Here is a 21,767-nt window from a genome sequence, read left to right on the forward strand (position 1 = left end):
TATGCTGTGAATATGTCAAAACAAGAATGCAAAGGCAAAATTGTAGAGGTCTCTTACTAAAACTTTGAGTGTTGAAAACTTACAACACCCATTTGTTCTCTTTGATTTTTTTTTTTTTTTGAGGGGAGAAAGTATCTACTAGCTACTGAATCTTTTACTTGATCTTTCTGGTCAAAATAGAGAATATTGCAGACTGCAAGCCTTATTCATACACTATCTTAACAGGGCTGCTCTTATGTGAAAGAATTCTTGAGATAACACATGATGTTATTATATTAAAGAGTTCTTCCAGGAGAACACTGATTTTTATTATTTTATTATTTTGCTGTACTTCATCTTATTTGCAGTATGATTCTGTATAATTTGAAGTATTAAATACCCATAGGAGGACCAAAAAGAAGTTTTTAGCTTCTTAATTAGGGTTGAGGTTACAGGAGCAACAGCAATGTCATGCCTACATGCTGTAATGCAGAGATATTTTCTTGATATTTAGATAATTTTTTTTTGTGAAAATGTACATAAATCTAAATGGAACCTGCCTTTGAAATAACTACTATATTTTCTTGAGGTGCCCCACTTACATAAATTTAATGTTTTAAGGTTTGAAAAATCATGAAATACAGAAATATTATATTCTCCCTTGTCCACTGGAATGCTTGCAAAAACCAGTAGAAAGGCAAAAAAAAGCAAACAAAAATTCATGTAGAACATGAATCCACTGAATCTCTTAATTTTCAGTTCTATCTATTCCTTCTGTCCCCATCAATGTTTGCAAGGAGTGTTTTGCTGGTGCTTAAACTCCTTTGCTTTAAAGCTGAAGAACAGATTGCTATGAGTCTCTTGTTCACTTGCTCATGGAGTGAAAAATAGTAATTTTGCTTCATTGTTTCTGTGATACATAGTTGAAAGAAGTTAGTATTTCTTTGTCTCCTATTTTTCTTAGTTAGATCGATTCAAGGAACCACCTGCATATGGACCTATGTGTGACATCCTGTGGTCAGACCCGTTGGAGGACTTTGGAAATGAGAAGACTCAGGAACACTTCACTCACAACACAGTCAGGGGGTGCTCGTACTTCTACAGGTGATTGTTACTACTTTGGATAGATTTCTGTTGGTGAACTGGTTCTGCTTTTGCAGTATAAATGTTTGCTTGAACTTTGTGGCACTACTTAGGTAATTAGGCATTTTTTTTCTGCAGGCTAGCCTTGTTTTCAGAAAAATTCATCCTTGCTTTATTTTAATCTCTTCTGTTATGCCACAGTGGGAAAACTCTAAATCACTTAATTTTATTCACCAAAGCCTGTGTATTTTGCCTCTGTTTTTGTAAGTTAGAGAATGAATGTGTCACTTTTAAAAAGGGGTATGCAACTGCATTTCTAGTTTGGAAATTAAATGTAATTTCTAATGAAAGATGCCAGCACTGAAAAATGGATTACTTATTGTTCTGCAAGGTAAATAAAAATTGTGATTTCCCCCACAGAGGAACTTTTTTCCTCTCAGTTTGATCAAATTTTTTTGTTTGTTTGGAAGCAATTCTTCTTAAGAAATTCGGTATTTAAAAAGCATTTGTTAAATGGGACTTAGTAATACCTGAAATGCAGAAAAGTGCCTGTCACATTCCTGCAGAAACATGAATGTGCTGTCCCCTGACAGTGTGGGGATTTTAAGGAATTTCTGCCTTTTTTTTTATTGTGGTAGATAAGAACAACATACAAGGACACCAGAGTAGCAAAACTAGTAGGGGAGGAGGTTAAATGGCAAAATGAGCAATGTATTCAGTGAAATATTAATTTAAAAAGCGTTTTTGTTCAAGAGAAACATGAAGATGTTATTGAAATGTTAAGAGGTTGTTGAACTTTTTGAAGTGAAGCATTTCTGCTTCAACCCATGCTAGTTACACAAATCTACGTTTTCTCAGCAAACTCGGAGGAAGGGAGGAATCCTCCTCTTTCACTTGTGTTAGAAAATCTCCCCTTGAACACTGACTGTAGCTGTTTAGTAACATGTCAAAAGTAAATCAAGGGCTTCCACCAAAAACCAGGTGACAGAGCCGCTGGAATCAACCTCCTTGTTGGTGACATTATCAGGAAGGTGGCAGATGGTTTGATGTTCAAAAATGAGATTTCTGGCTCCCTTCTCAGAGCCCTGTTGCTGCAGCATGGGGCCAGTGAAGAGCAGAGCAGTTGGCTCTGCAGCCTGGGCCGCTGGCTCCCGCCTCCGGTGGGCAGCTCCGGCAGCCACACTCGGGTCTGTGACATCTGGGAGGTGCTCCATGGGTGTGTTTGGGGTCATCATGAAAGGGATGGCACACTGCTGCAAACAAATGGGCTATGACTGAGCAGTAAAATCATTGCTTATCCTCTCAGCAGCAGCAGCAAATGCTGGAGTGTACCTGTGACTCCCAGGCACTGCACACAATGGTGATTTCCACTCATGAATAGCCTGGCAGATATGGCTTGTGCTTAAATACAGGGCTGTTTATATACTGGAAAAAGTTCTAGATTTTAGGTTGGGGTTTTTTTCAGAGGTCTGCTCCATACAGTTGCCATAAAATTTCTTTAATACATATATCAATTTCCTCCAGAAAATGTACCAGACCTAGTCTGTGTCCTGATGCGTATTCAGAAAAGTGCATTTTCAGGAGAAGAGGAACTATTCAGAAGACAGCTAATTATCAGGTCACATGAGGGACATATAACTGCTTGATGATTGAGTCAGAAGGCTAGCTTGGAATCATGTTATCTGAGTTTATATGAAGGCAAGCATTCCTTTTCAAAGAAGTATCTAGTTGCCCTGGAAGATGACTAATTGCTTGCCTAATAATAATACCTGGTATAAAAGGTATCCATCAGTGTAGAATGTCTTAATTTTCCTTGCCTTTTCTAGTTACTTCCTGAGTAAAGGAACAAATTTCCCTGAACAGGCTTGTAAAGGAAGGACTGAATTACTCAGTCCTCCTTCAAGAATGCCTGTTAATAGAATGACTGTGTTTATTCTTCACTGAATAAAATTTCTTAAGTTTCTTCAGTCATTTCTAGAACGGGAAGTTAAAAGATAGCAATGAGAATTTTGAATGAAAGTCAGGAAGATTTCAGTCATGCCTGCAAATAAGTGAAAGAATTTCTAGCTGATTAAGGTCTCCTAATCAATTGCAGGAAATATCTGTAATAAATAATTTTTATTTATTACAGATAAATAAAATAAATAAAATATTTATTATTTGCAACTTATAATGACAAGTTGCAAGTTACTTTGCTCTGAGTTCAAGTTATTTCCTAATACAAAGATGCTGTGAGGAAAATAACAGTAATGTGGCTTTCTAACTGTGCATGCACCATGTTAACTGGACCTTCCATCTCAGAAGTGCACAAAATCCTCTGCATTTAGCCAAAACCCATTTGTGAAATGTTGGGCCATTTCTATGAGAAAGTGTAAAGACTGTAGCTTACAGTAGTCTGACAAGCTTCTCACTGCATTTCTTACGTGATCACTCTCATACAGCCTATTGAATTTCAAACTGATCCAGTATTTCTTCAAGAAATGTCCCTTTATGTAAGAGTTCTTGAAACTGCTGTGGCTAGGTGTAAAATGTCAGATCTTGAAACCATAGGCATAACCTGTCATTTAGAGATGGAAAGAATAGTCTGATTTTTCAGAAGCGCTCAGAGTCAACGCTTAGTGCGCACCTTTAGCATCTAGCAGTATTTTGTACTGTGGATTGTCAAACTAGCACAATGCCAGAGTGAAATGTTAACTGTGGAATATAAGGAATTAATGAAAATATATTAAAGTTTCTGTACCTTAAAGAGAACAAAAAGTGATAGGGATGGGATTTCATTTTCCCTATGTGAAGTTTAAAATTGTACCTCCTTTGTAGTCCTGGTCATGTTTGATGCAATTTTGTGAAAAAGTAGAAATCATTAATGGAATGCTGGTTGTTTAAATTGTTCTTTTAGTATGAGTTAAGCTTTTCTTTCATCCATACCCAAAATAATGTGTTCAGAGTATATTATAAACAAGAGGGAATTAATTTGTTCCCGAGTGATATTAGACCCACAGGCACATAGTTTTTCAGCTGATCCAGCCAGTAAAGAAGTTTTCCTGTTTACCAAATTATCTAATTCTTGCCTTGAATTTTTCTAGCAAATATTTATTTACACTTTTTAATTTGTACTGATCTTGCCAATGACCCTTTGCACTTATTTCATAAGCTAGTGGTACAGTAACTCTCAGGCAATTTTGTAAGAAACAGGTTGGACGCCTGGAAGAACCCCTTCACTGAAGGGGTGGTCAGGCATTGGAATGACTTCCCAGGGAGCTGCTGGGGTCACTTTGCCTGGAGCTGTTCAAGAAACACTTTCCAGCCTTGGATAGCAGTGAAATGGTTCAACCTTGCAGATGGTTGAACTCTACTCTGGAGTAGAGTTATAATTTTGGCCCTACAAGCAAATGATTTCAGTGGTGCACTTGACATGCAAGTTAAGTTTGTCAGTATGCAAAGATTAAAGAAATACCTGCTGAAAGCTTTTGAAGACTGTAGTGTGTTTTCAGCTCAGGGTGGGAAGCACAGTTGCATGATTTTTTTTTTTTTTTTTTTTTTTTAGTGATAGCATTTTTAACAGATACTTTTGCCCACTTTTCTACTCTTCTTTCTCCCAGACCAGAAGCTTTTAGGGCTCTTGCTACCCTCACATTGTCTGCCCAGATGTACTAGTAGAATTGCTTGTGTGCTCCATCAGACCTGGGAAAGCATCCAGTTCTGGAAGAACGACTCTGCAAAAAAAGATGTGTTTATTTGTTCTAATGCAGTGCCCCGTTCCACTTCCCAGTGCAGCTCTGCAGACAGCACAGCTAAGAGCAAGGAAAAGCTGGTGGAAAGGGATGTTCTGAGAGTTGCTTAGGGAACAGCACAGCAACAAAGCATTTGCCTTTGGAGACTCAAGTGCAAGGCCAATGGATTTTGCAGGAAACCTATTTTATATGTGCATGTAATGTTACAGAAGCTTTTTGAACTAAATTTGAATGTTCTCTTTTGAAAGTGCTTATGCCTCTCTTTTAATGGTATGATGAGGGGACATGAAAAAAAACTATGTTGATTCCGTCTATTTTTTCCAGTTATTGGTGGAAAAACAATTTGAAAACATTTGCCATTTTGGTTCATATTAGCAAAGTATTGCTTCTCTTTGAAAACTGCCAGAAGTAATCAGATATCATGCAAAAGAGACCTCAGAACTAGTAAAGTATGCATGAGGCATGTTAATGAAAGAAGATGCCCAAGTAGGGAATATCAGTCACGTACTCCATGGGGAATAGCATCTCTCTAGCTTAGCAGAGGGGTGTTTTGTTTTCTCTGTGAGTCACCGCTCCTCCGTGATTCAGCATGACACATGAAGGCAGGAGGCTGGGGCGCTCTGGAAAAGCCTGTTGCGTGGGGGATTTCTGTTTGTTTGTTTTCCCTCTTGGCCAACTGCTTTATTTCTGGCTCATCTGAGTTACAGTCTGGGCTCTGCAAAGCAGGGCGAGGAGGAATGGGTTTCTGGAAGGGTAGCACTCTGAAAAATTAGTAGGGAATTTGACTGCAAGTCAGTCATTTTAATAAAAAATATTTGAAAAAAGATTTCCAAGCAGAAGTAATTTCTGTAGAATTTTGGTTTTGATTATTTCTGCCATAATGTCTGTTTTATTGGCTCTTTGTGTGACTTTTTATTTTTACCTGCTTTTTAGGACATGTATTTTTGTGTTAAGTAACATGGTTTAATCTAAAGCTAACATACTAAGGAAATGCAGGATAGCATATGTAATAGCTGCACATGATGCAAAGTTTGCTACTTTTGCTACTCCCAGCCTCTGCTTCAACAAGAAGCTCAAGAAAAATGCTTGCAAGTTGCTTTGCCTTTTTCAAAATAAAATATCCTGATAGACTGCTCATGGGTTGTGGTGCTCTGGGTAATAGGGCAGCTGGCACATTGAAGGTCCCGTGCTATTCACTTGTAAAAAAAGAAGGCAGGCAAATTATTTTTTTGTAAATTTGCATGGAGCACTGTGACACCTCTGCTATTGTAGGTGTGGGCCCTGTAGAATCTGCCAAATTCTGCTAGCAGAATTCTTATTTTCCACAAATTTATGAAGAACAAGATAATTAGGCAATAAAAAACTCCACTAGTTTTGTACTTGAAATGGAAAGAAGAACCTATCATATCTATTTAGGAGCATTTTTTACCACTTCATTATGTCTTCTTTAAAAGCAGTACTTAACACTGGATGAAAAGAATACTATGGAGGAAAAAAATGTAATAGCCTAGCCATTTTGAGCAGCTGCACTGATAATGAACATAATCAACTGTCTATCAGATTTTCATGATAGACCCCAGTTTTCAGAAGTTAATGTAAAAATTTCTAAACAAAATGTACCATAAGTCTGCATTTAGTCACAATTAATTATGAAAAGAAATGTATGCAAATCAGTTCTCGTTTGCCAGTGGTTTGAATGGCAGCCTGTCAGCATTTGAGATCACTGTAGTTGCCAAAACATTACCCCACATAATTTGGGAATTGAAATTGTTTTATAATGGCAATCTTTTTAAACAATTCCAAATACCAGACCTGCATCTGAGAATACATGCTAGGAAGCTTAAATCCAGAAACAGCAATACAGCATTCCACTGGGTTTGTAGCTTCTAGCTGCAATGACATTTCAGTTCCAAAATACTCAGGAAGGTTTGGAAGCAAGTAGTATCATTTCTCTTGGATAAACTAAAGGAAGATGATGTATTAGATTGGGGGAGAGGGGTATGTAAGTTTTCATCTTTTTCATGCATGAAATTAGAAACTGAGGGGGCTGTTAACTGATTGCAAGGTGAAACCATGAAACCATGCCTGGGACAGCAGTTTTTTGTGTACTGTATACTTGAGGTTTTTTGGTTTTTGTTTGGTTTTTTTTTTTTATCTTGCTCAGTATGTTTAGCACAGATATATTCAGTGAACACATTTTTGGGGTTTCAGAAGTCACAGGATTTTAAGTTGCCAAGGGGAAAGATAATTTATTTCTCAAGGAGATAAAGTTCAGGAAGATAAACATTCCCAGTTTGAGGATTGATTTTCCTTTCTTCTTTCTCTCTTTCCTTTTCTTTCCACTTAACCACCTTATTTTCTGGTGTCCATAAGCAGCCACTGCATACAGTAGTCAGTGGGTGAAGTTTTCTGTTACAAGCAACTGCTGTGTTACATTTTGCTTTTTTAGAATACATTAAATCTTAGATGAATAAAAGAAAGTACCTTTTTTTCCTGACAAGCCATTGGCTGATTGTTGTTATGTAATGGATGAGTTTCTTGCATTCCTTTCCAAGCAGTTATGGGGGGGGATTTAAAAAGACACTGCTGGTGATATTGTCTCTACTGAAATCTGCCTGCAGAGCAGGTGCTAATTTCATGGATGATGCATGCTTTATGATACATTTTTTGAAAGCTAGAGTTCTTTGTGCTGCTTCTGATAATGCCTTAACAGGTGCTATTACTTTTTTTTTTTTTAACAGTTACCCTGCTGTATGTGAATTCCTACAGCACAATAACTTGTTATCCATACTTCGAGCTCATGAAGCCCAGGATGCTGGGTAAGTATGTGTGGAGAGGGGACAATAATAATACTCATTATGTATAATGGCTTACCATTCCCAAACAGAGCACAAAAAGGAAGAGCAGATGAGTGAGAATGAACTGGAATATATAAGTTGCAACAGCTCTCACTTTTTACTAATGCTACAAAAATACACACTGGCATTATAATGTCTTTTACATTATTATTAGTGAGTTACAAAATTTAATGAATTCTTATAAATGCCACTTACTTAGCCTTAGTGTATTTAACTAATTTAAAATGACCAAAATTTTTTGATGCCAAACAATGCCAGACATGTAAAGAAAAACAAATTCATTTCAGAAAAAGGTTTGCAAATATGCCAGAGTATTTTTACACACTGATTGCCATGATGCCAGAGAAGTGATTTGGCTCACAAAGGCCAGAACTGCCATCTTTTAGGACTTTCTCAGCTACCTAAAACTTTTGGGTCTACTGGTTTTATACTTCATAAAAAAAAATAAAAATTATGGAACTGTATAGGCACATAAATTTTTATGCAGGAGTATCATTAATGAATTCAAGAAGTCTAAGCCATTGAATGCAAAAACAGTCCAGGTCAAGCATCAGGTAGTGTTGACGGTTCCCCATGAAACTATTGTCATTATAAAGGTAGAATTTTTTGTGCTGCTTTGAAAAAATTACTTTAAAAATTCCTCTTATTTGAAGTGTACCATACTTGTGAGATATTAATGAAGGATTGGAATCTGAATAAATAGCTTTGCATATCATGCCTAAATTATTATTGTGTTTGTTTGGAGGTAAAAACTTTAGCCAACTTGAACAGCAATAAAAGATAAATTAGTGGCATTGTAGGAATAAGCTCAATATTCACTATGCATATTAAAAACTATTCTGAATGTTTGAATTGTTGTGACTTCCATATGGTAATGCAATTAAAAGCAAGCTATTACTATGCCAGAAATACCTAGCATGGAATACTCAAGGGTAATAAGATTTCTTTTTTCTTGTATTGCTTTCCAGTAAAGGGTGAAAATTAAAATTTTGTGGAAAAGATTGCATTTAAACTATACAACAGTTTCAGTGCAACTTTTGTGGATGTTTGCTGAATTCTTAGGTTTCTTGTAGCTGAGGACTAAAGAGCAGTGTTTGGTGTACTTGTGTCTAAGTACTGTTTGGTTGCTTTCTTTCCAATTACTTGCAGGTTTAGTGCTTATTTGTTGGCCCAATAAGCCTCGTATTTTTCATGAGGCAGTAAGGTTAGGTAATGAGAACACACAGACATTAATAAACTGGCTGATAGAGTGGATAAGATTAGACACAGCACTGAAAGTATCAGATGCCCCATTTCCCCTTCCCTTCTCACCCCTTCCATGTGCCCTAGCAGTGCCATGGCTTCTATGCCTGGAGAAGGCAGGCAGCAGGAGGGTCATGGGGGACACCCAGTTCCCTTCTGAAGGCAGGACCCTGCCAAGGTACCTGCTGGTGCTTGCTTCACCCACAGTCCCCCAGAGGGAAAGGCTGGCGATGTCCTGGGCAGTGAGCAAATTCACAACAAATCCCACCTCGGCTCACTGAATTTCAGACAGACACACCACTTTCAAGCATGGATTCCTGGTCATGTCAAATGGTTATAATGAGAAAATCTGCAGGAAATACTTCTTTCCTGTGGCTTTTAAGTAGCTCGTGTATGTGTTTTTCAGTCTTGGCAGGTGTTAAAAGCCAGAGCCCTAATGCACTGGGCATTTTTCGCACTGAATGTGGTCAGTGACAAATGGACATTCAACACTGGGTAGTAATGAGTATCTTCTCTTTCTTCTTAGGTATCGTATGTACAGGAAAAGCCAAACAACAGGCTTCCCTTCGCTAATCACAATTTTTTCAGCACCAAACTATCTAGATGTATACAATAACAAAGGTAAGAATTTAATTCCTGTTCATGTACAGTAGACTGTACTTCTGTGCACTTGAATATGTTGGTGTCTTTTCATTCCTGTGTTTATCAGTTCATGCCCATTTTCTTCGTCTTTTGTTAGTTCATGCCCATTCCACTTATTATATAATACAAACCTAATTAAATTCCTTACAGGCAGATGTATGCCTCTGAACATAACTGTGTATTTTAATATGCCTTAGGATATTTCTGTATTTTGACTGCAAGTTATTAAGTAAATGTTACACGGGAAGCAAAACTTAAAACAGCTCTATTAATGAAGAAGTATATTAAGAAGTGCTCTGGGTGAGATGTTTAGAGCCTAGTGTTCCTTATAATTAATTATCTGTTCCTTGCTTCTTTCCAATAAAATTATTGGAGTTTGTATGTGCAAACTGTCTAGCCAGTTAAACTTTGACAGGTCATGAGCAGATAAAGCATGGGATGGATGTCTGAGTTCCTTTACATTTTGGGGGTTTTAATCCTTGACTACTGAAATGTAGAAAAATTAAATATAAATAGCCAAAAAAATAAAAGGTTACTACAGAAATAAGGGTCGGTGGTCACTATATAAAAGCTCCACTCAATACAAGTCTTTGCAGCTTCTCTGAATTTATTCATTTATTGCATTCCCAGAAATCTCTAATGAACTGGAAAAAATATTCATGTTTCTAAAAATAAAGTTTTCTAATAAACCTGTCCTTCTATATCTTCAAATGAGCAGTATTGTTTACTTTCTCCTAGTCCCCATAATGATAAAATAATTTGTGTTTCTCTGTGAACAAAGTAAAATAATTCTTTCTCAGTTATATTCTTGCAAGTTGCTGCCTTGCAAAGAGATCAGTTTCTCTTGTGAAGGGCTGTTTTTAATCTGGATGCTTGTTTGCAGAGGAAGCAAACAATACTTCTCTTTAAACTTGAAAAGAAAGCTTTCTTCACGCATCATTATATGTTATAAAATTTATAATCTAAAAGCTTTTATGGCATGAACTGTATGCAAGGGAAGGAAGCACTTCACTGCTAGATAATGGGGTTTTTACACCTCAGATTTCTTAATATACCTGTTAACTTGTGGGAAAATTAATATGTTATTCTGCAAAACCATGCAAGCAGAACTGTCAATAGCTACTTTTGTAAAAGTTAATGATGTAGGGGTTCTGCTAGCAACCTAAGAAGTGCAGGATGAAGTAAGGAATGTGTTCATTTTCTTGGTAGGATCATTGCTATTGGTGGAGAAGTGTGTTTACTCTCCTGGTTGGCTGCTTTGGGTCGAAGGCTGAACAATCACAAGTCTGTAAAAGAAAGGTGGTAGAAAGTGTTCACCTTTTGTTTCTTAGGCATGGAAGCAGTTCTGTGCAATGAAGGCAGTGGGTGAATTATGTGAAACTTTGTCTTGAGGGCAAATATTAAAAGGAGAGCAATGATTCACAGTGTTCAAAACCTTGAATTTGAAACCACAGTTTGGGTGGTAAAGAGAATTGCCTCTCTTTTATCTCCATTTCCAAAGAGAGGGTCATTTCCCTTGTTCCAGGATGCTCCACTGTGGCAGGCAGGTGTTACATGTGGTGGAATGCCTGTTTTGATGGAAAGCTCTACACCATTTGCTGAGGGGTTATCTGTGGCCACAGCTGGAGTTGGTGTGCACTGCCAGCAATACCTGCTCAGAGTGAGCTCAGGTAAATCAGCACTGATGCTGCATCAGCACCTGTGTGCCACTCCTGAATATATAACTTCTTGTGAATTCAGAGGCTGACCTTTAACAGCTTTGTAATGGATCTCCATTGAGATTATCTGCCTCCTTTTCGCTCATTAGAAGTTTTGAGGCATTATTTCATGTGACTGATTGCCCTGACTCTTGGCATTTAAAGTACATCATGCATAGTTTATCATGCTGCATTGCTCATACATCTTTATCTGGATAGTTTCTGGGTGCTTGCTTCCCTGTTCAAGGAAAAAAAAAACCACTATGGTATAGAATGAGTCCAGAACATGGCTACTTGTTGACTTCCTTGGTTTGCAGCAAATGAATTTACTGAGAGCACAGTTTCTGACTGGTATCAGGAGAAAAAGGAAGGTATTTCCATTATTTCCATCCAGAGGTGTTGTCAGGGCAGTTGCTCTAGCTGACTCATCATGCACTGGTGCAGAACCTAATTGACTTTTACAGGTTATCTGGAGGTTTGGTTACTGTCAGTCCTTGGAAAAGGAATTATTCTCCTACTAGTAAGCACCTTTCTGTCTAGTATGCCTTCTCAGTCTTCCTCTGGTTGTCAGCCAACAGTCACCCTAAATAAATTCCTGAGAGGCTCAAGCTCCCATTGACATTAAATGGGTCATTTTTAAATGCAGTATTGTTTAGGATAAATACATTTTTTTTAAAGCTGCAAGAGGTTAAGAATGCTCATTTTCTCCCCCAGGTTGATGGTTCTTACACCCATTAAAACAGATGTAGTTTCTTGAGCTTCCTCAAAGCACTTCAGGAGTAGACTTGTTTGCCAACTTTATCCAGGGGCTCTTTCAGTCCCTGGTGGAGAGCAGCCATGGGATCAGATCTGGGATCAGATATGTCCTCAAAGAGCAGTAGGGAGGCAAGGATATCAATGCAAAAGAAGGTTTGACAGGAGTGGCTGAAGATAAGCTACCCAAACAAGCCTGTGTTCAGCAAATCTGCTGTTAACAACGCTGCCATGGAGCCTCTGCATGAGCTGTCTCAGAGTGCTGACCCACCATGGAACCTCTTCTGGCTCTGCTGGGTTCTGGCACCAAAGGGAGGTTTCTGTATCCCTTTGGTTCCTGGCTGTGGCCTCATGCAGGCTGTGTGTGTCACTTGTGCACACGTGGCTGTGGCTCCTGTCACAGCCCTAGGCCACACACACAGCTTTGGGTGCCAGAGGGAGGTTTTGCATTAGGAGGCTCCTGTCAGGGCATCCCTCTCAGTTAAGGGAGACACAGAGAGAGGCTTTCAGGGGGGTGATTCAAAGACTCAGAAACTGCCTCAATATTGGGAGCCTTGTGTCCTCCTTTTTCCATTATTATCCTACTCCATTACTATTAATAATTCCTTCCATATTCAGTATAATGGAAAGCATTGGCAAAAGGGAGGGAGTTTTTTGGCAACTTCTGAGCTACTGTTCAGTATCTTCATAGCTTTCTCAAACATTTCTGCTTTCATTTGTTTTATTAAAAGGCATAAAGATACTCAAAGATTGTTATTAGTACTCATTACAAGAAGTACCAGTGCATTGGTGATTCTTCTAAGACTACTGCTTCTGGAGAGAAAGCTTATGTAAGAAGATAAATGTTAATTGGATTGTGGTAGTTACCAGTGACTTCAGGGCCTTAGAGATCACCTGTGCTGATCAAGAAACTTTGAGAAAGTTGTGTAAGTACAGATTTGCCCCTGGGCTCCAGGGTGCCCATAACTAGGAGAAATTCTCCATAGCAACTGAATAAGAGGGTGCCAAAAATTACCTTGTGATATGATCTAGCCTTGTATTGTGTCTAAACTTTCATTACTGTATTCAGTATTTCTTAATGCCTTAATTAGACCTTGCTGTAGTGTTGTTTATGCACACCCCCAAAAAATAAACAAAAAAAAAATCAAGTGAAAGATTCTACAGAAGTTCTATAGAGGCAGAAATGTTACTTGTAGAACACTGGTAATACTGGCATTTTTGTGTCTGGCTGTAACTTCAGTAAGTGGGTGCTTTTTGGCTGAGTAATTTTAACTTGCTGTTTAAATACAGACTATTATCTTTTGAACACTTTTAAAAGATTAGGTTTTGTAGTGGAGAGAGAACTACCAAAGTTATTGAAAAAATCTCCAGCATGAAGTTTCTTCCAACGTGCTGCAACATACATGTGTTGTTTCCTAAAGGAAAAGCAGGAAAAGAAAGTCAGTGTGCAGGAGAGTTTGGGATAGTAGAGAAATGAAAACTATCTGTAAATCTGTATGCTTGTTAATGTATCATAAGTTATATGTCAGTGAAGTGTATAAAGATTCAGCATGAACTATACCATGAAGTGTGCCTGATCCAGATGGATCTAACAGGAAAATTATTTTCACCTGGAAAAAGACAGAGTAGTATACCTGGAAGACAAGGATGATCTCTGAGAAATATTAGCACTTTGAGAGGAAGAAGAGAGATGTAACCTCTGTTTGCCCTATCAGTTTTCTTTAATGCCTTATCTCTGCTGCTGTGAAGAGTACTTGTCACGGAAACAAAAGCTTTTAAAGAAGAGTTGTCAGGGTATCTAGGCCATCTCATTGCTGATGCAGAGAAGTTTGCCAAAAGTGATTTTTGCAGTCTGTTGATTAAATCTTGAATGTTACTTGGCTGTTTCTTTGCAAGATGCAGTTGCACATGCAAAATAAAAATCTTTAAAATTGTATAAGGAAAAATATTTCCATCTACAATTATCTTCACTTCTGTACTTGATTATTTAGACCATTACCTTGTAGAGTAAATAATTTTTGTCCTTTGATAGTATTTAAATTCATTTTACTAACCCTTATCCCTGACCTGACTTGGGCAGAAAATGCTGTGGTTACTTAGCAACTCTTCTTGAGAAGGCATTGTTCCCAGTTGCACAGTTAATGCTGAAGTTAATTTGGCATTAAATCAGAAATTGAAATTCTTTCTTAGGTGTGAAGAATTTGGGGGACTTTTCACTGATTCATTTTCTAAATGTGGGATGAGTTTTCTGAAAGAAAATTACAAGAAAATTAGTTAAATTGTTTGCTGAAAATATATTTAGGTTGTTCATCTAAAAATATTCTGGGCTAGTATTTCTACCAAGCTCATTATTTTTTCCTCTGATTGTTTTTTTTCTGATTAAAATGTTATTAATTAATTTACCCTGAAAAATTATTTGTCAGATCATGAAGCAGGATATGTCATGTCTTTGAGAAATTCTGAGCTATCTGTCACACAGTTTAATGTTGTTCACATGGCTTCAGGCCTTAACTTACCTCCAAATATATAATCTTTAAAAGCCCCATTTGAGATGCCCGAGGGTCTGAGACATCCATTCGGATCTGACCAGTGTGACACAGTTGCTCCAGGCTCATCTTTAACTGAAGGAGACCAGGGAGGTCTAGCCCTAGCTGCTGTGTCTAACCTTGAGAAGGTTAGAAGGGCTGTCTCCATTTGTAGCCAAAGGAAGGAGGTGTCTTACCTGCACAGTTTTCAACACCCATTTTCCTAGCCTTAGGGTAGCTGTGTTAAATGCTTCAAGCTAAACAGTACAAATGCCCTTTGCCTGCTGCATTAGTGTTTCATTTCACTCTGATGTGATTTCAGCATCCAATATCTCAGTTACTACCGTTGGAAACAAGTGTAATGTCATTTGGGCTATCTGTACATCTTCACTTTACAAAACATTAGCTTTTAAAACTAACTTACAACAGCAAGTATCAAAATTAGGTTAAAATGTGTGTGTCTGTTAAGAATAATAAAATAAGATTCTTGCTCTGGTTGGTGATTATACATGATAATGGTTGATGGCTTGGTCTTCTATCATCTGTCTGTGTTTGGAAAGAAAAAGTATTGAGGTTTCATCCTGGAATAATAAGCAAATGTTGAGTAGCGTCAGGTTTTCCTCTCTTACAAGTTTCATAACCAAAGGAGCCCATTCCACTTCTGTCTCCTCCATCAGCGACTGTGTGACCTCCACTCTTGTAACCTTCAAAAGCTGTGTACTCTTTCAGGGCTGCTGCTTCTCCTGTAGCTTCTTAGGCACTGAGTTAACGAAGGACTAAGGAATGAAGCAGAGTTGAAACCCCCAATCTTTTCTGAGCCAACAGAGAGGGAAAAGAAAGCTATTATCAAAAGAAGCCACAGAGGCAGATAAGCTCAGGGAAACTCCTGCTGTTATCTGAGGAGTATTTTCTACTTGATCCAGGCAAAGTTTTCCTCTTCTGACTACTAAGTAGTAATCAGGACTGTACATTCATAACAAGAGCTGATTTGCATGTTAAATATCATCTTCATTACTTACCTAATAAAAATATTTTGTGTGAGTTGTGCTTGTAAATTACAGATTTTTAATTTTAAATGCCAAAAAGTATTTGTGATACTGGTTTTATGATACCCCATTTTATTCTATTCTTTTAAGAGAAGAGTTACTTTAGAAGGCTTCTCTGTTATTACCCTGCTTTATTGTGTAATGTTATTTTGAAGTGATTTGTTGAGGAGATGTACAGGTCATTTACATGGGAGAGTTTTTTGAAATACTATTATTGGAAGTTTATTTTGTAAGCTATTCAGGTATATAAATTAACAAGGTGTTGTGAGGATATTTTTGTTACAGTAATCTTAAATTATCTTCCTTTCAAAGGAAACAACCTAACTAAAGCCATTTTTATTTAATTTTATGTTTTGCAACTGTTTTGCATAGGGTTCAGCTTTTTCAGAGGCCAGTTTTAAAAGTTCCCTGTAAAACTTATTTCTTTATTCAAATTTCACAGAATTTAGAAGTAGACTTAATTGATAAATTGAAGAAGTAGTGGGAAGGGGAACTACCTCAGCTCACTAAGATGATGAATTTGAAGTTTTAGTCCTTCTAAATGAATCTTTACAACCACTAAGTGGTCCTTTTTGTGTGGTTTTGACTCATTTTTTCTGTAAAGCCACAAACTATTTATTTTTATTATGCAATTGTGTCACAGTAATAGAAAAAGAATGAATTTCAATCTGCTGCATGTGATTTCAGCCAAAATCTGTTGGAAATATTCAGAGCATTGACACTAGTTTTCTCATTTTTGCTATTACTAGTATTAAGCCATTTTTTTCTTCTGCTGAGCAGCAGATTGACTGCCAGTTGTCAGACTGGGATGGGCAAGAGTCAAATGTGGTTTATTTAAGTGGATGGTGTCTGCCTGGCAAAAGTTCACATTATTGCTGTTTTCTGTGTCTGTCAGGGAGTATGTTTCAGAAACTCCCAGGTCACTCTGGACTCTGTCGTTGACCACAAAATGGAAGGCATTTAACATCCTATTAAATATTTGTGAAGCAACAACCTAGTGCATAAAAAAAGGTTTCTTCTCTGATTGACAGACAATCAGAGAAATAATCAGAAAAGAGAGAAATAATCAGAAGGAATTCTTCAGTCCCTTCAGCCAACACTGCATTTCCCACAATGCTGTCTCACATTGCAGTTGTGCAACTTTATTGCTGGCTATTAAGTGATAACCAGTCCCTGGAACTACATTCCTCCCTGGGGAGATGGAAGTGGGAAGGCTGGAGGAAAGGGGAAAGCACAGAATGACACACCTTATGTTGACTGTTTCTGTTGCTTGTGTTAATTAAATATCCTGCATGCAGTCTCCTGTAACTGCATTGTTTAAAGAATTTCATGTCTTTAAGTCACTTTGGTGATAATCTCAAAGCTACCTTTTTGGATTACCATTTCAGACATGAGCCTGAAGTCCATTAACAATAGTTAACACTGAACTTGGTGCAGTGCTTTAAAAAGTGGGTGTGGCATAAATATCTATATTTCTGCCTGTGAACAGACTTAGTCTGTGTGTTTGTGTGTTGATAAGAATGATGAGAATGTTAAATGGTGCAAGACAAATTGTATTAGTATTGATTCCTATTATAGGGAGCACGTTTTTGCCTGCCTAGAGTTTGCATAATGTGAGAAGCAGATGTCTTCTCAGTTACAATACTGTGAATGAAATATGTTGAAAATGTCCATCAGAAGAGCAGTGCTCAGTCTTTGAGTCATAAATGCTTTATTCTGTTATCTCCAAAGCATGGCTGTGAGGAGCTCAGATAACTGTGTGAAATGGGGGACTCTGAATACTCTGCTTCATTCCTCACTGGTGGCAGATCCCAGAGCTCATGTTCTTGACTACTCAGAGATATTAATTCACTTACCAGCCCATCTTAGTGGCAGGGAAAGCTGTTGACACTGCTTTCAGACTGAAAATGGCTTTCCACTTCAGTGAGGCTTTATCCTACTATAACTAGCATTCAGGTGGTGCCACTGGATCAAGTGTATGGAAGCTGCTGAGCAGCTCTGTGGGCTGTGCATGCTGTCCTCATTCCTGGTCTGGTAGCCAGTTACACACATGGCTGATGTCTCTTCTGTTTCTTTTCTTTCTTCCTTCTAGCTGCAGTATTGAAATATGAGAACAATGTTATGAATATCAGGCAGTTCAACTGCTCCCCTCATCCGTACTGGCTTCCAAACTTCATGGATGTGTTTACCTGGTCCTTGCCGTTTGTTGGTGAGAAGGGTATGTATGTAAATCAGTTCTGTTCTAAAGACTGCAGAATGGTTTCTTGGTCACTGTGCATGTAGCCTCATTTATTTTAAAGGACAAGAATAATTTGAAGACAGGTGTCTTGTTTTTGAAGACAAAGTTGTAGAAATGGGGCTCAGAGGGGCAAGCAATTACCAGTGGTTAATCACACTTCTCATATTTTTTTATAATTTCCACTCTTTCCAGGTGATGATACCCTTATCTTTCTGCTGCAGAAATAGATTTTATGGCATTGCAGGCCAGAGGTGCATTCACTAAACAAAATTCTGATTTGTTTTTCTGTTATAAGCTTTTGAACATCCCCTTGGATATCACTGCTGAATGGATGTCTCAACAGACTCCTCTACATGGGGTTACATCTTTACTCACATTACCTTTATGGGTGGGTTGCTTTTTCATTAGCAAACACAGAGGTGGTGATATTAAGAGCCAGTCTGACTAACTGTTCCTGGAGAGAGTAGAGGGATGCCAGTAGGAAGGAGAACTTGCTCCTCATCCCCTTCTCTGCACAGGACATGTGGTGCCTCATCGCTGGCAAGAAGAGTCTAAAGATCACAAATGATATTTTATTGAAACCTAATGCTCTTGATGTTGCCTAAATGCAGCTTCATGCTGTGAATGGCAAGTACACAAAAGGCATGAGAACACTTTGGTCTAGCATATTAAATTAATACAAAATACAAACTGCCTAAACCCCAAGTCATTTATTCAGTGCCTGAGATGAGGCTTGCTTTGATCCATCCATTATAGAGTATTGCTGCAACAAAAAATTACTGCCAGAAAACTCTAATAAACTCTTAAAAGCTGCTTGGAATAACAGTTCTCTCTTAATAGGCAACTGGAAATACAGCCAGCTGTGTCTCATACCTGCAGTCATGACCAGCTTTGTTTTGAGCTACTGTTTTGTTTGAGGAAAGCTGCTGGTGAGACACCTGAGGTCTCTGTGGACAAAGCAGATAGACCATAAAACAGGGATTACCAAAGAATAGGCAGCTGCTTGCACTAATGGAGACATGACATAATTGTCACTGAGGCGTGTGCAGACTCTTGTGAAGCAGATAAAACGTGTTCATTTTCTTTGGCTGTAAACTCAGCCAGGCTGTTTTTAGGTTGGGCATGTTCTCCACACACATTGCAGTGCTGGAAGGTCACTTCTCAGAGGCTTCCCATCAGCAGCCTGCTCAGGTGGGGCTGCAGGATGCATGGCCAGAATTGTTGAGGTTCTGACACCATGGTGTTCCTCATTCTTCTTACATCTTGGGGGTGGTTTTTCCTCCTTCATTTCTTCCAGTGGTCACATTCACCATTTTCTTGGAAATTTTAGAGCCCAAAGAAGTGAAATCGGTATTTTCCTTTCTATGCAAAGCAATACTCAAAGGATGTAAGTTGGTGTTCCACACAACTTGTTATTTATTCCCTTTCTTTTAATATAGATTTTTTCCCTCAAAGGCCAACCAAGGTAGGAAGCTGTTAGCTTCACTGGTTGTTGTTAACGTGGAAAGTCTTTCCACTAATACTGTCAGAGGAAAATATTAAATCCTTCACTAAAGTAGGAAAAAATCTAGCTTTTTCCCACCCTTCTAATTTTCCAAGCCTTCATAGTGGTTACAGAAGAGGATTTTAATTTTTAATTTTTTTTTTAATTTTTAATTTTAACTACTTGACTAAAAAAATTAAAGTTTCAACCTGCGTAGCCAGTACAAGGGTAGACAAGCCTGGTAACACATTTAATGTTGCTTACTACATGTAGCTGTAGTGAAGTTTTTCTTAATCTGCTAATTGCTTCACATTTTATGTCATAACTTTGGCCTTTTTGTTCTCTGAGTTGCATTTTCTTGGTTTTGGTTTTAGCTGGGGTTGTTTTTTTTCCACTGTTCTTAGTTTGTATGCTCTCTGGTTAGTGTCTCACAGTTGTCTCTCTGGAAAGAAATGAGACCAAGGTAGGGACAGTCTGTGGCTGACCCTTTCATGCCCAAATTTCAAAGTAAACAAGCTGAATATGGCCTAAGTTCTTCCAATAGTGATGTATCTGTTGAATACAGAATAGTTCCACCTCTAAGGAATGTACACTGTCTGGTCTATTTGTATTTGTCCCTTGAATTCAAGGGGACATCTTACAAAGGTTAATGTTTTGTTGAACTTGAAGTAGTATCCAAAACCTGGATAAATAAAGAAATACTCTATGATCCCTCTTGTACCTTTTTCCACTGGAATGTTGTTCCCATTTGCTGGGCAGGGAAATCAAATCCTATTGCAATTTAGGAGCAACAGGAGAGGGGTCATTTTGTTATCCAAGTTGAGTGAAAAGCAAAAAATGCCTTGAGGGGGAGAAAACAAATGTTATCTCACTGACAGTTGCAAAAAGAGAGATCATTAGCAGATTTTTTTAAGTCTTTTTGTTGTGTTCATTGTATTTGGAAAAATATTTGTGGAAACTTGTGCTTTTTAGAAGCTACACAGGACACTTTCAGCTTCTAATATTACGGATCCTGTTGTTTAAAAAGTGGGTGCTGTTATTGTGCTGAATTTTTATTCACACTACTACAGCTGGAGTTGGCTATCTGACAGACCAGGGAAGCTTAATATCAACATTTTGCACTTGTTTTCCATTTTAGTGACAGAGATGCTGGTAAACGTGCTGAACATCTGCTCAGATGATGAACTGGGAACAGAGGAAGATGGATTTGATGGTAAGAGCCTCTACCCTTGGTTGAAATTGTTTGCCGTGGAATTGCTTTAAAAGTTTATTTACTAACCATGAAATAATTTTCTGAGTCCCAGTTGAGTTCTGTGCCACTGAAAGCAACTGTTGTGCTGGACTCCAATGGATTTGCTTCCATTACGCTTCAGAAAGAATTAATGGCTCTGCCCTGACCTAAACCATTTCTTTATCCCATTCTTCTGCTTAAAAAACTTGCATTTCCCTCCACGAAGTCTGGGTTATGTTGTCATGAAGGAGGCAGATGATTTCATGCAAAAGATCACAGGTATTCTCATAGTGAGTTTCATTATGTCAATGAAATATGCTTCCTGCAGAGCTCCTTCCCAAAATGTTGGTAGTGTGACTTTGGAAGACTTTTACTTGAGGTATTTCTTTAGTCACTTCTTTTGATGCACTTGAGTGTCTAAAAGGCTTTCAAGAGCAATAGAATCTTTAAAAATAAGCATGTAAACACAGATAGAAAATGTTTTAACCTGGCATTTCTGCCAAGACAGAAATGTCACTTCTGTTATCCTTTGGGTTGAAGTTTATATGATGATTAGTTGCCCTGTACCTGTTGGTTTGACTGTAAATTGTACTTTGTATCCTAAATCTTGTAGATTCTTAAAAGTCAGTTTATTTTCTTAGACATAATTTTCTGTTAGGCTCTGCAAGAATAAATAGCAGCTATCTAAAATGTCCCTTCTCAATTGAGAAAAGCTGAAAAAAAATCCCATGTATCCCTGACATTCTTACTCTGAATGCTCTCAGTGTTTTAAAAAAATCTGTGAAAAGTAATCATAGATAATCTGTCTAAAAAAAAATATATGAAAAGGACAGAAATACTAAGAAATAATTTTAAAAATAAGAACCTGGAAAAATCTAACACTACTGAATATTCTCAGGATGTTTTTAGACAGAATGAATGAACTAGGCAAATGTAGAACTTTCAAGTAAGACAAATGTTTAATGAAGTTGTAATTAATAATTAAGATTCTCTTTCAAATCTAGGAAGCTAGGTCACAGATTTTGCAAAATGTTTCCTTTGTGATGGAGAAGACTGGTATAGATGATAGTACTTTGATTTTATTCTGAAAAACCAGATGGAATTCCCTTTTCTGCATCGGCCACAGAGTGTGGACATGAACAATTATCTTGCAGGACTTGGGACAAAGACTGAATTATTGAAACTGGTAATCAGTGAAGAGAAGAAAACACCTGTTTGAATATTGTGCCCAATTTTTTTTCCTCATGAAATTTAAATA

At 37.8% G+C, this 21,767-nt stretch overlaps 1 protein-coding gene across 2 annotated transcripts in view; it reads left to right on the forward strand.

Moving 5' to 3' along the window:
- Window positions 1-21,767, forward strand: part of PPP3CA (protein phosphatase 3 catalytic subunit alpha) — a 171,176-nt gene that overhangs the window by 131,602 nt on the left and 17,807 nt on the right. For both annotated transcript variants that reach the window (XM_077177193.1, XM_054633534.2), the window contains exons 6-10: window positions 944-1,083; window positions 7,535-7,612; window positions 9,420-9,514; window positions 17,649-17,774; window positions 20,417-20,491. In XM_077177193.1, the coding sequence (XP_077033308.1) occupies window positions 944-1,083; window positions 7,535-7,612; window positions 9,420-9,514; window positions 17,649-17,774; window positions 20,417-20,491 (514 nt within the window). The remainder of the gene's footprint in view (window positions 1-943; window positions 1,084-7,534; window positions 7,613-9,419; window positions 9,515-17,648; window positions 17,775-20,416; window positions 20,492-21,767) is intronic.

The sequence above is a fragment of the Agelaius phoeniceus genome, chromosome 4 (genome assembly GCF_051311805.1).
Source record: "Agelaius phoeniceus isolate bAgePho1 chromosome 4, bAgePho1.hap1, whole genome shotgun sequence".
Taxonomy (NCBI): Eukaryota; Metazoa; Chordata; class Aves; order Passeriformes; family Icteridae; genus Agelaius; species Agelaius phoeniceus.